General features: G+C 37.3%; 1 protein-coding gene across 4 annotated transcripts in view; it reads right to left on the bottom strand.

The window, feature by feature from the left end:
* The window catches only part of LOC121376911 (double-strand-break repair protein rad21 homolog), a 38,890-nt gene that overhangs the window by 20,155 nt on the left and 3,331 nt on the right, over window positions 1–15,404 (bottom strand). For all 4 annotated transcript variants that reach the window (XM_041504696.1, XM_041504699.1, XM_041504700.1 and 1 more), the window contains exon 2: window positions 1,626–1,802. In XM_041504696.1, the coding sequence (XP_041360630.1) occupies window positions 1,626–1,769 (144 nt within the window). In that variant the 5' untranslated portion in view covers window positions 1,770–1,802. The remainder of the gene's footprint in view (window positions 1–1,625; window positions 1,803–15,404) is intronic.

Raw genomic sequence — 15,404 nt, 5'->3', positions numbered from 1 at the left:
TTGGCTAAGCCATTTTCTATCTTCCGATGTGAACAATCGGTTACATAATCTATCCGACACCTAACATATAATAATAATACCAAATATTAACAGGGATCTCGCGACTGGTAACAATAAGCGGTGTTATCAAGAATTCAGCATAACAATGCGTGTCAGTTTCAATACACATGCTAGTTCAGGGCCAAAGACAAGTTGGCTAGGGCAGAGTTCAGCTAGACCGAGCAAAACGAAAATGTCAGCTAAACTGGTTTATGCGCTCCACGTTAAACCCAATGTCCACGTCGGGAACCAATCACATAGTTCGCAAACGTTTGGAAAACGTTCGTTGGCTGTTCTCAGTGTGCATATAGGTCACGCTTGACAGTCAGCCGAGACTGTTGCACGTGTCAAAAGACATTGTTGCAGACATTAAACAATACGATTACACGCAAGTATATCTTGAGGTAAATTTGTGAGAAAAATCCCCACCACCAAATAGTTGTTCGCATCAATGAATACTTATTGCCGTTTTGTTTGTTTATTTCTGTTATCTTTGTTAATTTCGCACTCATGCATTTCGCGATCGTGGGAAAGGAACATGCAGTATTTATACAAATTGCGGTTAAACGTACATTGAATACATCTCAAAAGTTAGCTAGATTTGAAAAAGACTGTAAAATTTGAATTCATTATCTTTTTAATCAAAACCTTTTGACATAAATGGATAGTTGTCATACTTTAAAATACAATTAAAAGCAGTTCAAATCAAAATAAAGATTGCTATTTTACAGAAATAATGAGCAGTTTTAAAAAAGAAGAGTATTGGCTCTCAGATTTTTATTAATGCCATAGGCCTAAGAATTTGAGTTGTGTTTGCAGAGGGTATTTTTAATCCTGGATGAGACCAGAGTTCATAAATTTCAGTTTCATTTTAAAGACCGTTCAAAATTATATTCATAAAACTTTTTATGAAATACTAGTATGTGGGCAACCAAGAGATGATGTTGGGCAACCAAACTTCCGCTACTGGTTGCTCACCGGGCAACTATCACAATTTTACATTTGTGCACCCCTGCAAAGGATCTTTTATATGCATTTTTCCCTTAACAATAATGGAAAGAGTTATAAAATCTGTCTGACAACTCAATTTGGAAGTATAAAATTTTCAGATGGAAACCCAGTTTACAATTATAGCAGTTGGTAAAACCCCGACGACGACCAATGGAATGTCCATTTACACTTTGACAAAATACCACACCAGTGTCCTTGTCTATTCCATAATAAAAGTTATACTGTTTTATACTATTGAAAATGTTATATTAATTACTATCGTATCAGCAATCTTGATTGAAACTGCTCATTTGGCACTGAAGTAATTTGTCATTTCATTAAATTTTTTATCAAATTTTCAATCGTACATTTAATCAGTCATAATGGATAAATTAGGATGTTGATGTTAAATCAACCATTTAAAAATGTTTGAGGAGTACTTTCTCCCTGCTTTCCCCCATTTAATAATGCTTTAGAGGCGAGCAGGTTTACAATATCCTGTTTTCGTTTGTTTTTAAAAACCACCCAAAGATCTGTCTAATCTAGAGTACCATTTGTTATATTGTTCGGAAAATATAAAAAAAGTAAATGTTTACCTTTGGTTTTAAGATTGCGTCCACACTACTGTCAATGTTGGTCTCGAAAACATGAGCTTTTGTCAATTTTTTGTCCCAGTGTGCTGCAAGCCAAATTCGAGCCAGTGGCCCCTTCTTGCTGAGCACAAAATGTGCGTAAAACATTTTGAATGTTTTGGATGATCAACTTAATAGCACCTGGAAAACACAAAGCAGACAAACAAATTTATATTAACTGAAAATAATAGTTAAGGAATAACTTCATTTTAGCACAGTACAAAAAACATGCCCTTACGAAATAACATTAGGCTAAAAAAAAAACTAAAAAAAAACTGTTTCCGGTTGCATCCAATTTTATTAATATTTTTATTTCTAATGATATAATATACTCTTCAAAAAAAAGAAACGCAAAAGGGTTATAACTCCGATTTTATGTTTCCTACCGGTTCATGCTTCGTGAATATAAGGTCATTGCATGTCCCAAACACATTCCCACGGTTACATTCGATAAAACGCAGCTACTGTACAATAAAGTTCCAAAATGTGAATATTCGCAAAAACGCAGCCACGTGCAAACCATGTCACCACTGCACGTGCGTTGTCTGCACGTGCAACATGAACACCGACAGTATAAAAGTGCAGGGTGTTCGCTTGCCTGGCCTCTGTATCTGGCCGACAGTTGACAATCCAGGACATGCCACGTCTCAGTGAACCGCAGAGAAACAATGCCATCGGCCGACTAGACGCAGGCGAATCCAGAACGGCCGTTGCCAGGGCATTCCATGTGTCCCCAAGCACCATCTCCAGACTGTGGGACCGTTACCAGCAACATGGATCAACACGTGACCTCCCTGGATCCGGTCGACCACGGGTCACTACCCCCGGGCAGGACCGCTACATCCGGGTACGCCACCTTCGGGAACGATTGACTACTGCCACCTCCACAGCCGCAGCAATACCAGGTTTGCGCAGGATATCCGACCAGACCGTACGGAACCGCCTACGTGAGGTAGGAATTCGTGCCAGACGTCCAGTTCGAGGTGTCATCTTAACACCACAACACCGTCGACTCCGACTGCAGTGGTGCCAGATTCATCGACAATGGCCTCAACTGCGATGGAGACAGGTGTGGTTCAGTGACGAGTCCCGATTTCTGCTCCGACGTCATGATGGAAGATGTCACGTGTATAGGCGTTGTGGTGAACTTTATGCGGCAAACTGCGTGCAGGAAGTGGACAGATTCGGCGGGGGTAGTGTCATGGTGTGGGCAGCCATCTCACACACTGGCAGAACTGACCTGGTCCACGTGCAGGGCAACCTGAATGCACAGGGCTACATTGACCAGATCCTCCGGCCACACATCTTTCCAGTTATGGCCAACGCCAACGCAGTGTTCCAACATGACAACGCCAGGCCTCCGACAGCACGTCTCACAACGGCTTTCCTACAGAACAACAACATTAATGTCCTTCCTTGGCCATCGATATCACCGGATTTGAACCCAATTGAGCATCTATGGGACGAGTTGGACCGACGCCTCCGACAGCAACAACCACAGCCCCAGACCCTGCCCCAGCTGGCAGCAGCCTTGCAGGCCGAGTGGGCCACCATCCCCCGGGACGTCATCCGTACTCTGGTTGCTTCAATGGGCAGGCGGTGCCAACACACGCGGAGGCCACACCCGGTATTGACTCCAGCTGACCTTGACCTTGGTGGTGTGTCCTATCACTTACTCACAATGGACTAGAGTGAATTGTGAACAATCCTGCAACATTTGGTAATTATCGGACTCACCATTCAATAATTAAATCAATTCTTCAAATGTTACGACAATGTGGTTTTGCGTTTCTTCTTTTGAAGAGTATATTAATAGCATCAGATATCCACATGAAACTTTCAATAGCAATAAAATGTTGAGCAATTGGCAAAAAATTAGCAACATGATTATGAAATCTTGTAGCACTTCAAGATCATAATCATGTTAATATTTTTAATATCACTTTATTATCAAGATAAGAACTTAATTGTAACAACTTTGTCCCTCTTGAACAACGGTTTTTGGTTTGTAAAGTGCGAGTTAATTTTTTCCGTTTCGTTTTTGTAAACAAAACATAATAACATTGACACAAGTACCCTGTCAATAAGTTATTTGTGTATTTTTTCAAATTCATGCAGGAAATTGCATCATTACGGAAGCTGGAGTATTTTAAAGACAAAAGAAAATGAAATATGTGTTCTTCTAACTGTGTTGAACTATAATAGTAATAAGAACTATGATTCAGTCGTATATTTACGTTTACGTGCAAAACTAGACTTACGATGTTTTGTGAAACTGGGCCCAGGGCCCATATTTTCGAAGCAATCTTAGCCTACGAAATCGTAAAATTATCGTACGCTATGACGTCACTATGGCATGTGCTGTAGTGACGTCATACCCTACGATGGTTTTATTATTTTGTAGCACTAAGAGAGCTTCGAAAATATGGGCTCTGGTCTTTACCACTAAAGGATAAAGGACACTTTAAATTATAAAAGCATTTCGTTGCATTTTTCAATGGGGGTTTTCTCGTTCTAACAAGTGCACCACAACTGGTCAAAGGCCATGTTATGTGCTTTCTTGTCTGAGAAAGTGCATATAAAAGATCCCTTGCTGCATTAGGAAAACAGGCCATAGGATTTCAAATTTCATGGGAAACACTTTTTCCGGCAGAAACTGTGGTACTCGATATAATAATCATGGAAAACAAAATTTCAGTTATGTGATTTTACTGGCATGGTACCGGAAACGATCCGTTACCCTGAAATACGAAGGCCTGGGAAAATGTAGCGGGTTTCCTGTTGACTTAAAGTCAGAACGACCAGATGTTTGACATCCAATAGCTGATGATTAATAAATCAATGTACTCTGTTAACGGCTTGGTTTGGTTTCTGGAACGTCACACTTGTGCAGTTCGGAACATTGAAGTCATTTACTGTATTTTCCCTATGGATTATGCATAAAGTATTTAAATTAAGAACAACGAAATTACCGTATTTGACCGGAAATTAGCAATGTCTTTGAATAAGCCCCCCTCCGTTTTGATAGCATTTAAGAAAACCCTCATTCGTAAATAAGCCCACCCCCAACTTCGTCACCTTATAAATAACATGAAATTGCAAGTTTGCTCAAAGCTCATTTAAAAGGTCATACCTCCTGCAGATAATTAAACACAAATGTAACACAATATCTTACCACCAGTGAGATTTAGCAGTCTAACAGTAACAGTATATAACATTGTTTCCAATTTCATGCCTGCAGTATTTCTTTGAAGTACACAAGCCCAAGTCTGAACCAAAACCAATGTCTATTTTTACCTCCACACTGGGTCCGCAGTTAATTAGGCAAATACCTTATTCTGATTGGCTAAGAACAATGACCTAGATTGACAATTCTTTGTAGTGTAAGCTGGCTGCCTGTGTCAGAAAAGTGTGTATACGCTATTGAGTTTGTTAATTGCTGTTGTTTTAAGTCTTCTCAGCATTAAATTTTGGATGTAAATAAACAGAACTGGTAAGTAATTGTAACATTAGATAATTAGATACTAGCAAAATACCCAATTTAATTAATAAACAATTATTATTTATTAATAACAAATGGAACACTAATTAATAGGTGCTACTGAACGTTTTTTGTTTTCTTCCTAGTTTATTTAATTATTATTATTATTAATTTTTTTTCTCAACAAAACTGGCTCCTTGTCTGGGAATAAGCCCACCCCATGCTAAGCTCACAATGAGTTGTCTTGGCCCCCTGGGCTTATTTCCGGTCAAATACGGTAATACAAATGTCCCATTAATCTAAGGAAATACACAAACAGTGCATACCAATACTACTACTACTACAACAACGATGATAAATAATAATAATTATTATTATAGTATTCAATTTTTAAACCAAAAAAAACCCCTACCTACCTATCCTAATTTTTGGGGGATGCAATCGGAAACACACCTATTTTTTTTTGTTGGCCATATGCACTTTCTCCCCGACAAAATACAAAAACTGACCTATTTGCCCAAAATAAATTCATAGCACCCATCAATTACCCAGACATTGCTAAGTGACTAGTAAAACTATGGCATGAAATGACTTTTCAGTGGTACGAAATGACCGAGTACGATTCAACATCCACATTGATACCTCACAAAAGTTGTATTATTTTAATAAGCATAAAGAATTTATTTATTTTTAAATATCTACTGCCCCTTTTGCTAAATATTTTAATTCATAATGCTCCAAAAATACACCTTACGGTCCACACTTACTATCACATAGTGACATACCCTCCCCAGTGTTTCTGCCAGAAAGAAATTTTTGGGCATGGCACTGGAACAGAATGCAACCAGTCAACAGGGGTTATAGCAAAAACGGAACTAAACTGGACAAAACAGAACCTAGCGTTGGCTAAAACGACACCAAAATCATTACAATTTGTGAACAATGATATGCTCAATAAAACAACACCCATATTAATCAGGGGTGGGAATTGGTGAACTGTAAAATTCGAGGAAATCTAGGACGATTAAAATGCGAGGAAACACAATGTTCCATGAGCGGAAAACTGCAGATCAGAGGAGAATTCCCATCCCTGATTAATCATTATTACTTTTGTTTTATTTTTATGTCCATGTAAGAAACAGACATAAAAGCAGCTATTTTATAACCATGTAAGTATGCAGCTAGACGTCGTCAATATGCAGATAATTATCCACAGGTGTTAGTAAAATACATGTGTTGTTTACATTATTCAAAATTAAATGGGACCGACTATTTTAAGTATATCTGGGACGGAATAGATGTTTGGACCAGATGTAACCCAATGCATCTTGATCTTTGAACTGGCATCCAAACCAAAAATATATAACCTACCATACTCACTAAATCCCAATTGAAGTATTTGCATCATTATTAACAAAATAAATCTAACAAAAAAATTGCCCACAATTTTAAATTTGCTAAACAGAGAGAAGCAACTCGCCCTGCACATTAAGAGAAGTAATGACTCAATGTGTGCCCTGCACTAGGTATGGCGTCATACCCATTTTATTCTAGCAGAAACACAGGGCTAGCTCCAACATTCGCCAGCTGTGAATTTTATTTTAATCTGGCATTCTGAAATTATATCGGTGCTCGCGAACATCAGTACGAGAAACAAAATCCGGAAGTAAATTTATCTGGTGGGATCTGCTTAATCCCGGAGTGACTATAATTGCTTGCAAGTGCGCACGTACATCTATGCAATTTCTTATGAGAAAATGAAACGCGGAAGTCCGGAAAGCATTGCCCGATTTATGTTCGAAAAACCAAACTACCTTTTATTGAAAACGAAACACTGTTCAACTTTTCTTACATGTGGTAACCTCCCGGTAACCTGAACGACCGTTCTCAACTTATTTCGATGCCTGCAGTAGATAAGTTAAAAATATATATATAATACATTGTATTGAGATGTTTCCTCATGCCAAATCCCATGTTTGTATATATGGGTCGTTCTTAGAAATTGTGTGCCACTTCGTGACATGGGGGTAGTCTATTTAAAATCCATACTAAAAAGCAATCTTTAATTGCACTATAAATATTTTGACTTCATGTCAGTGTATATTGATGTGAGCGATAATAAAGATAATACTGAGTGTCTGTGTTGTGTCTTATGTACTTTAATGAGATGGATGTGGCTAAATGAATAAGAAAATGGCGTCAGCAAGTTGTGACATCGGCAACACCACTGGGAAGAAAGCGAAGCAAACTTGATAAAAAAATGCTCAGATACAAAAATATTTGTTTAAAACGATCATATTCAACCTTTTTCTTAAGTTGGATACATATTTATCTTCAAGAGCAATCAAAATTATGATATAGTTAACCAATTGTGAAGTCATTAACATCGTAACCATTTGTTTCCACTTCGAAACAACGTAAAATTTCACTACAAGCATAATGTGAAAACATAACACAGGAACTATTTCAACATTTTAACGTTTAACACACTGACCTGGTTATTGTACATAAAGAGTTAAATCCTAAAATGTGTCACTAGACGGTAAAAATTGAATTGAACGTATATCTACAATTGTTGATTCCTGTTTCACATGTTACGATTGTAAATCTATGTCATAGTATTTATTTAATTCAGAATAGAATTAGGGATTATTTTTACACGAATCACTTCGCGAAAAGGGCGGGAAAAGCAAAGCTACACGTGTTTGCACTTTTCCAAATCCTTTGTTGACAACAGGTCGAGTTTTTTATTTCGTTTCTCTGACGTCACGCTGTGTTCGCTTGCTAATAATCGAAGAAAATCGAAGCATTGGTACTCATTTTAAGGTAAGTTTGTTTGCTTTATGAAATTTTTGATGCCTGTATTATACTTTATTATTATTTAGTGCTATTCTTTCTTTGTATTGGACCACGTTTTATTATTTTATTTCGTTTTTAAAGCTAGTAGATTTTGATCACAAATTGTCGAACCGAATCGGAGCAATCTTGGTCCGTTTTGAATGGATAATGTCAGGCGTGATTTAAAGTTATAAAAGTGGGTTTTTTATCGCCAGTATGTATATATATCAGTTGTATTTGTTTATTTAAAATATTTCTTTACAACAGCTATGTTATTTTTATTTTGAATCGGGATAAATATCGGAAATTCAAATTTAATTTCATTCGTCACTGAGAAGCGGTAAACGTCTATTCTTGGTTACGATGTTAAGTGAATGTGACAAAATTAAATCCTTGCGTTTACAGATGTACCAATGTCGAATGTACGTAAGTTCGAATGCACGTTTTTGTGTTTTTCCTTTTACAGTGGTACATCTGTTTTGCATTTAATTTCCATCAAGCATCGGAAAAACATTGAACAATAAAAGAAGTTTACACACGCACGTAGAAGTGACAATTTTTCGTTGCCGTGTTACGAAATTAAACATACACATATTAAATCTAATACAGATAATATGTTTTGGGGATTTTTGAAAATTTTATCACAAAGAAATGTAGTTTTTGACCTTCTCTTTCACTTGTTTTGAATACTATCTCGTGATTTCGAAAAATCGCTGGCTTGCACGAGTAAATACATCTGTGCATTAGTGACGTCACGCGGAAGGCGGTTATTTTGTTTTCCTCGTAACGAAGTTAATTTATTACCTATCGTGATTAAATATCGAATTTTTTTAAAATTATTTTGTTTGAATACATTATCAAATATTTTGTTATTGAATTACCAATAATTTATTTCCACTTAAGACTTTTGATATTGAACTTTATCGAGTGAATGAACTTGCGCATTAATAAACGTCACGTGGAAAGCGATTATTTTGTTTTCCACGTTACGAAGTTAATATATCACCCATTGTGATTAGATGCTTATTTTGTTTAAATATGATTTTGTTTGGATACATACTAAAATACTTAATTATTTAATTACAAATAATTTGTTCCCACTTAAACTCTTGATATTGAACTTTCTCGAGTGAATGAACTCGCGGAATTAATAACGTCACGTGGAAAGCGGTTTGTTTTGCTTCAGTGTTACGAAATTAAATTAATTTACATTGAGCATGGATATTGGTGAGCTGTTGAAATTTGTTTGAGTTTGGACCTACTAAAATGTTTTGTTATTTAATTATCCGTCATTTATTCAACATTAATAGTTCAGGAAGTTCACCTTGCTTGTGTGAGTGAACCTGTGCATTAGTGACGTCACGCGGAAAGCGATTATTTTGTTTTCCACGTTACGAAGTTAATTAATCACCCATTGTGATTAGATACCGATTTTTTATTTAAATTATTTCGTTTGGATGCATACTTAAATACTTCATATTATTTAATTACAAATATATATATTTTTTAAACTCTTGATATTGAACTTTGTCGAGTGAATGAACTGGCCGATTAATAACGTCACATGGGAAGCGCTTTTTTGTTTCAGTATTACGAAATTAAATGAACATACATTGTGAGTGGATAGTGATCTAATTTGTTAAATATGTTTCTGTTTTGACATAATGTAATATTTATTTATCTAATTACCTATCACATATACCACATAAATGATTTGGTTTTGAGGTTTCTCAATGAATTGGTGCATTAGGCCTACTTACTGACATCAACCAGAATGCATTTTTTTTTTTTTGCTTTCAGTGTTAAATGCTAAACACAACTTGCTGGGTATTGAATACATTTTTTAGTTATTTTATTCCCTTTTCTTCCTCTATTAATATATTTTATTTTAGTATGTAATAACCTGTAGGCCCTATACAATTTAGCTCATTAAGTCATACATTCAGGTAGATGACTTGGAATTGATTTTTAATTTATATATAGTGTGTGTGTATATATATATATATATATATATATATATTATTATTATTATTGTTTTTTTTTTTATGAAGGATCACCATGCCAGTTCGGCAAAGCAACAGGATTGCTGCTAAGCGAGAAGATGATGGTCATCATCAAACAGAACCACAGACACCCGCCTCATCTAATTCCATCCCACCTCTTCAGGCCCAGAAAAAGAAAAAACAGACTGCAGCTGAAGCTGTAAAAGCTTGTAGGGAGAGAATGAGAGCAAATGAACCTGAAAAGTATCAACAGTGGAGGGAAAAAGGGAGGCACGACAGCAAAACATACCGCCAGAACCTGTCTGAAGAAAAGAAAATAGATCAGAGAGAAAAAGCAAGACTACGGATGCAGGCCTACAGGGAGAGGAAGAAAACTGAGCAGACAGAGAAACCGAGGAAGACCAGGGCAGCTATTGATGATCAGCGTGCTAAGTGGAGGGAACAAAAGCGTCATCAGATTGACAAACTGACTCCTCAGGAGAAGGCTCAGAAAAAAAGAAGGTACAATGAGAAACGTAGGTTATTATACAAGGAGAAGAAACTGGCTGCTCATCTAAAGAGTATTTTAAATACTTCCAAATCAACCCAGTGTACATCCTTGATTGAAGTTGGAGAACAGTGCATTGAGGAAAGTGTGCAAATTGGTGATGAGAGGTCTCCTATAGCAAGACGGAAAGCCCTGTCAAGAGTGAAAGCCATGCTGCCTTGCAGTCCCAGGAAGTATGTTCAAACGGTAACTGACCTCATGACAAAAGCATCCCCAAGAAAACGAGCTATCTTCAACAGCATGAAACAGCAATGTGTGGAACAAAAGATTGGACAGGATGTCTTGAGTAGATTGAAGTCCATCAGCAAACAGCGCTCTAAGGATGTCAACTACACAAGAAGGGTTCTACTGTCGGTGTTTTTAAAATATAAGTATTCGCTTAGAGCCAGCAGCTCGCTCCTGGGTGTTCACAGGAAGACCATTTCCAAGAGTGTTGGAAACTCGTTTTCAACCAGCGTTGGCATGGTGAAGAAGAAGAAGAAGGCGGAAGCTGAAGCAACAGATTTCCTTGAATGCAGTGCCTATGCCCTGCCAGAGAAGAAGCTGGTCTCAAAGAAGACTGGAAGAAGCGCCGCAGTCCTCACCAGACCCATGAAGGACTTGTATAATGATTTCATGGAGAGCAAGGAGATGACCACACCCATCAGCTTCTCGCACTTTGCAAAGTGTCGTCCTACTCACGTTCGCCTCATGAGACAGGCTAAACTTCGGCAATGTTTGTGCGAATATTGTACCAACGTGGAGTTAAAGCTGCGTACTTTGAACGGTGTTGCCTCACGGATAAACAATGCTTGTCGTGTACGTCATGTATACCATGCTGTTGATGTCATCACCTGTGGTAGAGAGGACCGCCAGTGGAAGAAGGCTTGTGCCTATCAAGAGTGCGACACCTGTGGCATCAACCAGCTGGACCTTCACCTGGAACCACTGCTCCAACACCAGGGCCCAGTGACGTGGATGAAATGGGAGTCTCAGGCAAACTTCGTCAATGGAAAACGGGTAAGATAAACACACATGTATAATAATTGAATATAATTTAACTGTTGACATGTCACCATCACCAGAAGGAAGAATGCTTCACCCACTGACCAAGGTCATACAAGTATTCATTCAATTATTAATAACATAAATACAACTAATAGTATGGAAGTAGAATATATAATCACTTTTATCATACATTAAATGCTTTTGTAGGAGATATCACTGGCATCATTAGTGACATAGTGCAACTGTCATTCTACTAGTTAACGAGTCTACCGCTGCGAAATAAAGTGACATTCAACCCACATTACTGACATTGTTTACAATTGTCGCAAAGAATGATAATGGATGATAAAAAATAATACCCCCTCGTCTTATGATTTTTATCAACTTGTGCTGATAAATTATCACAAGATACGGGGAGTATCCTCTATTAATGATTTAAATGAGAAAATGAAAGATGAGGTAGCATGTTTAATCATTATATTATTGAACAATCACCTAATCATGGTTTGTTGTTTACTTCAGGTGAACAGAAAGATGCTTGTCCGGAAGCAGGGGACCCTACAGGATTTAGTACGGGAACTGAAGCCGGAAGTGACGTTTCTGGCACAACATCTGTTTCGTGCCGACTGGCAAAATCGGCAGTTTGAGGCCATGAGGAAGTGCCATCCATTTCCACAAAGAACTGTTGGCATGGTCTTGGACTTTGCAGAAAATTTTACCTGCACCAGCCAAGACGAGGTCCAAGCAGCTCACTGGTATCATGAACAGGTGACAGTGCATCCCATAGTCTGCTATTATGGATGCAAAGGATGCCAGGAAACCGTCACAGAGTCGCTGGTTTTTATCAGTGAAGACAGACTTCACGACTACCATGCTGTGTTCCATTTTACACAACTAGGTATGAAGCACCTTCAAGCCACAAGAGGACTATCACTGGACGCCATTATTCAGTGGACAGACGGCTGCTCTAGCCAGTACAAATCAAAGGGGCCTTTCAGCGACATATCGTGTGCCCTGAGTGACTTCAGGTGTACAATGGAGCGCCATTTCTTTGGCTCTCGTCATGGAAAAGGTCCATCAGATGGTGAGAGTGCTGTTGTAAAGCATCATGCAGCCACAGCAGTGAAGTCGGGAAATGCAGTCATCACTGGTGCCAAGGACCTTTTTAATTATTGCATCGCCAGCAAACTGAACAAGCAGCCCGATCAAGACTGCAACCATTTCCGTCGTTCGTTTTTCTGGGTGGCGAATGGTGAGGTGGACAGAAATAGGACAAGGAGTGTGAAAACATTGAAGGGTACACGTACCCTTCATTCAGTGAAATGCGTAGAGGCAAATGTGTTGTCTACACGACAGCTTTCGTGCTTCTGCCAGTCTTGTCAGACAGGCACTGGTGACTGTGCCAATGGTGCAATTGTTGGGATGTGGAGCGAAGAAGTGCTGATCCCACTGTCGGGCCCTCTACAGCCAGTTGTCCACGACCAGTCGCCTGATGACAAGCAGGACCAGTCGCCTGATGACAAGCAGGACCAGTCGCCTGATGACGAGCAGGACCAGTCAGTTACTGTGGAACCAGCTGTTGACGACTGCCTGCCAGCTCCAGCAATAGGAGATTTTGTGCAGGCAGAAGTTGCTGGACGGTACAGGACAGTGGTGTTTTTCGCTAAAGTTCTGGATGTGGACGACAAAAGTGGAGATGTAAAGCTGCATTACCTCACACTCAAACCATGTTCTATGGACATTTATATTTGGTCAGATGAATCCTGGGTGTCTAGAGACCAAATAACCAAGACAGTACACCCACCTGTTCTGGCACCAACTCGAGGCATTGGCTTTATGTTCTTGTGAACTGACACTAACCATAATGTAAATAACTGTAAAATATTTTAGATGTAATGCATCACGCCTCTACATTAACTTTTCTACCTAGGAGCCAGATGGCGCCTACTTGTATTTTTATATAGATAGTATGAAATGTTTTAGTCTCCAAATGAAAAAAAAAAGGTTGCATATACGACCAAAACGGTCAGTGTAGAGCACTTTTATATCTATGCATAAATAGCTAATTAACTGTCTTCATATTCAAGTATAAATAATTTCAAACTACTACTAATACTTACTGTGTGTTCATTGGGGGGTAAATATCGGGATTAAAATTATAAAATGTTAATGAGTTGTCCAGATATATATATTAATAGGCAGCACCTGACAATAATTCACTTCCCTCTTCATGAATTGTTAACCAGTTACAAACAATAAATGCTTTGAGACACCAAATGGTATAATTTGACATTCTAATTTGCATATATATTAATACAACATATGCATTTGAAAGCTTGTTCCAGAATAGTTAATTATCGATATATATTATTAGAAATGAAGGCTTACATTGGAATAAATTTTGGTTTAAAAACAATTTTCATATCTGTAGATATATTTTTGGAAAATTATTAAAATGTGGTTAATTTAAGTTCTATTTTATTAGCCAGGCTAAATGTATCCACTTTGTATAAAAATTGGCAACTGCTAATTAAGCGGTGTACAGGGTAAGCCCTGAAAGATAAATCAATGAAATAGTCATTCTTTGACTGTTATGTCATAGCAACATCTAGCTATAAATTCATTTTTACATCATGTTTCTATTCTAATGGTATCACTGGATACTAAAAGTTTATTTTTACTGTATTTTTGTGTGTTCTTATGCATGTTGTGTGTAATTTGGTTTCCACGTTACACAGTTAATCTGATTTACAAATGTTTTGTTTAAATTCAAACAAATTGAGTGTTTATATATATGTTTTATCCATGGCATGATCATAGCTTATGATATTAATCTATTGAAAGTGTATTTTTTACTGTATTTTCATGTTTTGTGTGTTACTATAATTCTTATGCACGTTGTGTGTAATTTGGTTTCCATGTTACACGGTTAATCTGATTAAAAAAACATGCTGGTTTAAATTCAAAACAAATAAGTGTTCATTTTTTTTTATCCATGCCATGATCATATCTTGTATGATATTAATACACTAGAAAAAACCCAATTCACATATGTACAATACTTTGCACACAAAATTATTATTTTTTTTTTTTTTTTTTTTAAAGCGGTAATTTAAATTTGATGAAAAAAACATTAAAATATAGTTATGAGGTTACAGCTTGATATCACTGTTGTTTTTATACCAAGTAACATGCAAAATGTTCTAAACATGTCACTTTTTCTCAAAATATGCTGTTTTTGGAGAGAGAAAATGGTTTCCGCGTTACACTGTTAATTCTTGGTCGGACTTGTTATTTGACCTACTTAAATCTGGCAGATTATCTTTTTTTCCAATTCATCACATGCAATAGAGCATAAATGTCAAGTAAACTTGCTTATTAGGACTTTTAAAGCATAAAAAAAAATTGGTACCGATGTCACAGTACTGGTACCCAGTTTCTAAGAACGACCCATATGCCATATATAATGACATAACTGATGTTTCCTTCTAAAGACAGTGAATACAGATTCCGTTATGTACAGCCTGAACATGAAAAATGTGATTTCATCTAAAAAAGAAAAGAAAAGGTTCCCTACATTTTTTTTTTTATTTAATAAGAAACCATAGCACATCAGTAAATTATCTGAGGCCTGTACGTATTTCGTGTATACTGGCTAAATAAATATTGGAAATAAGCAAAATTATAATGTAAAATTAAGGAGAATCGAAACATGGGGCGAAACGATTCGGAGGTACGAATCAATCCTGCTCAAAACGACTCAGGTGAACTGGTAATACGGCTGAAATGACCCATTACCTACCAAGGTGTGTCTATGTGCTAAATGTGAACAGTATACACCTCAGCATTAATAGACCCAGTGATTTTTCGCGATCGCAGAAAACGGA

This window comes from Gigantopelta aegis, chromosome 7 (genome assembly GCF_016097555.1).
Source record: "Gigantopelta aegis isolate Gae_Host chromosome 7, Gae_host_genome, whole genome shotgun sequence".
Classification (NCBI taxonomy): domain Eukaryota; kingdom Metazoa; phylum Mollusca; class Gastropoda; order Neomphalida; family Peltospiridae; genus Gigantopelta; species Gigantopelta aegis.
This window is presented reverse-complemented; position numbering and strand designations above follow the sequence as displayed.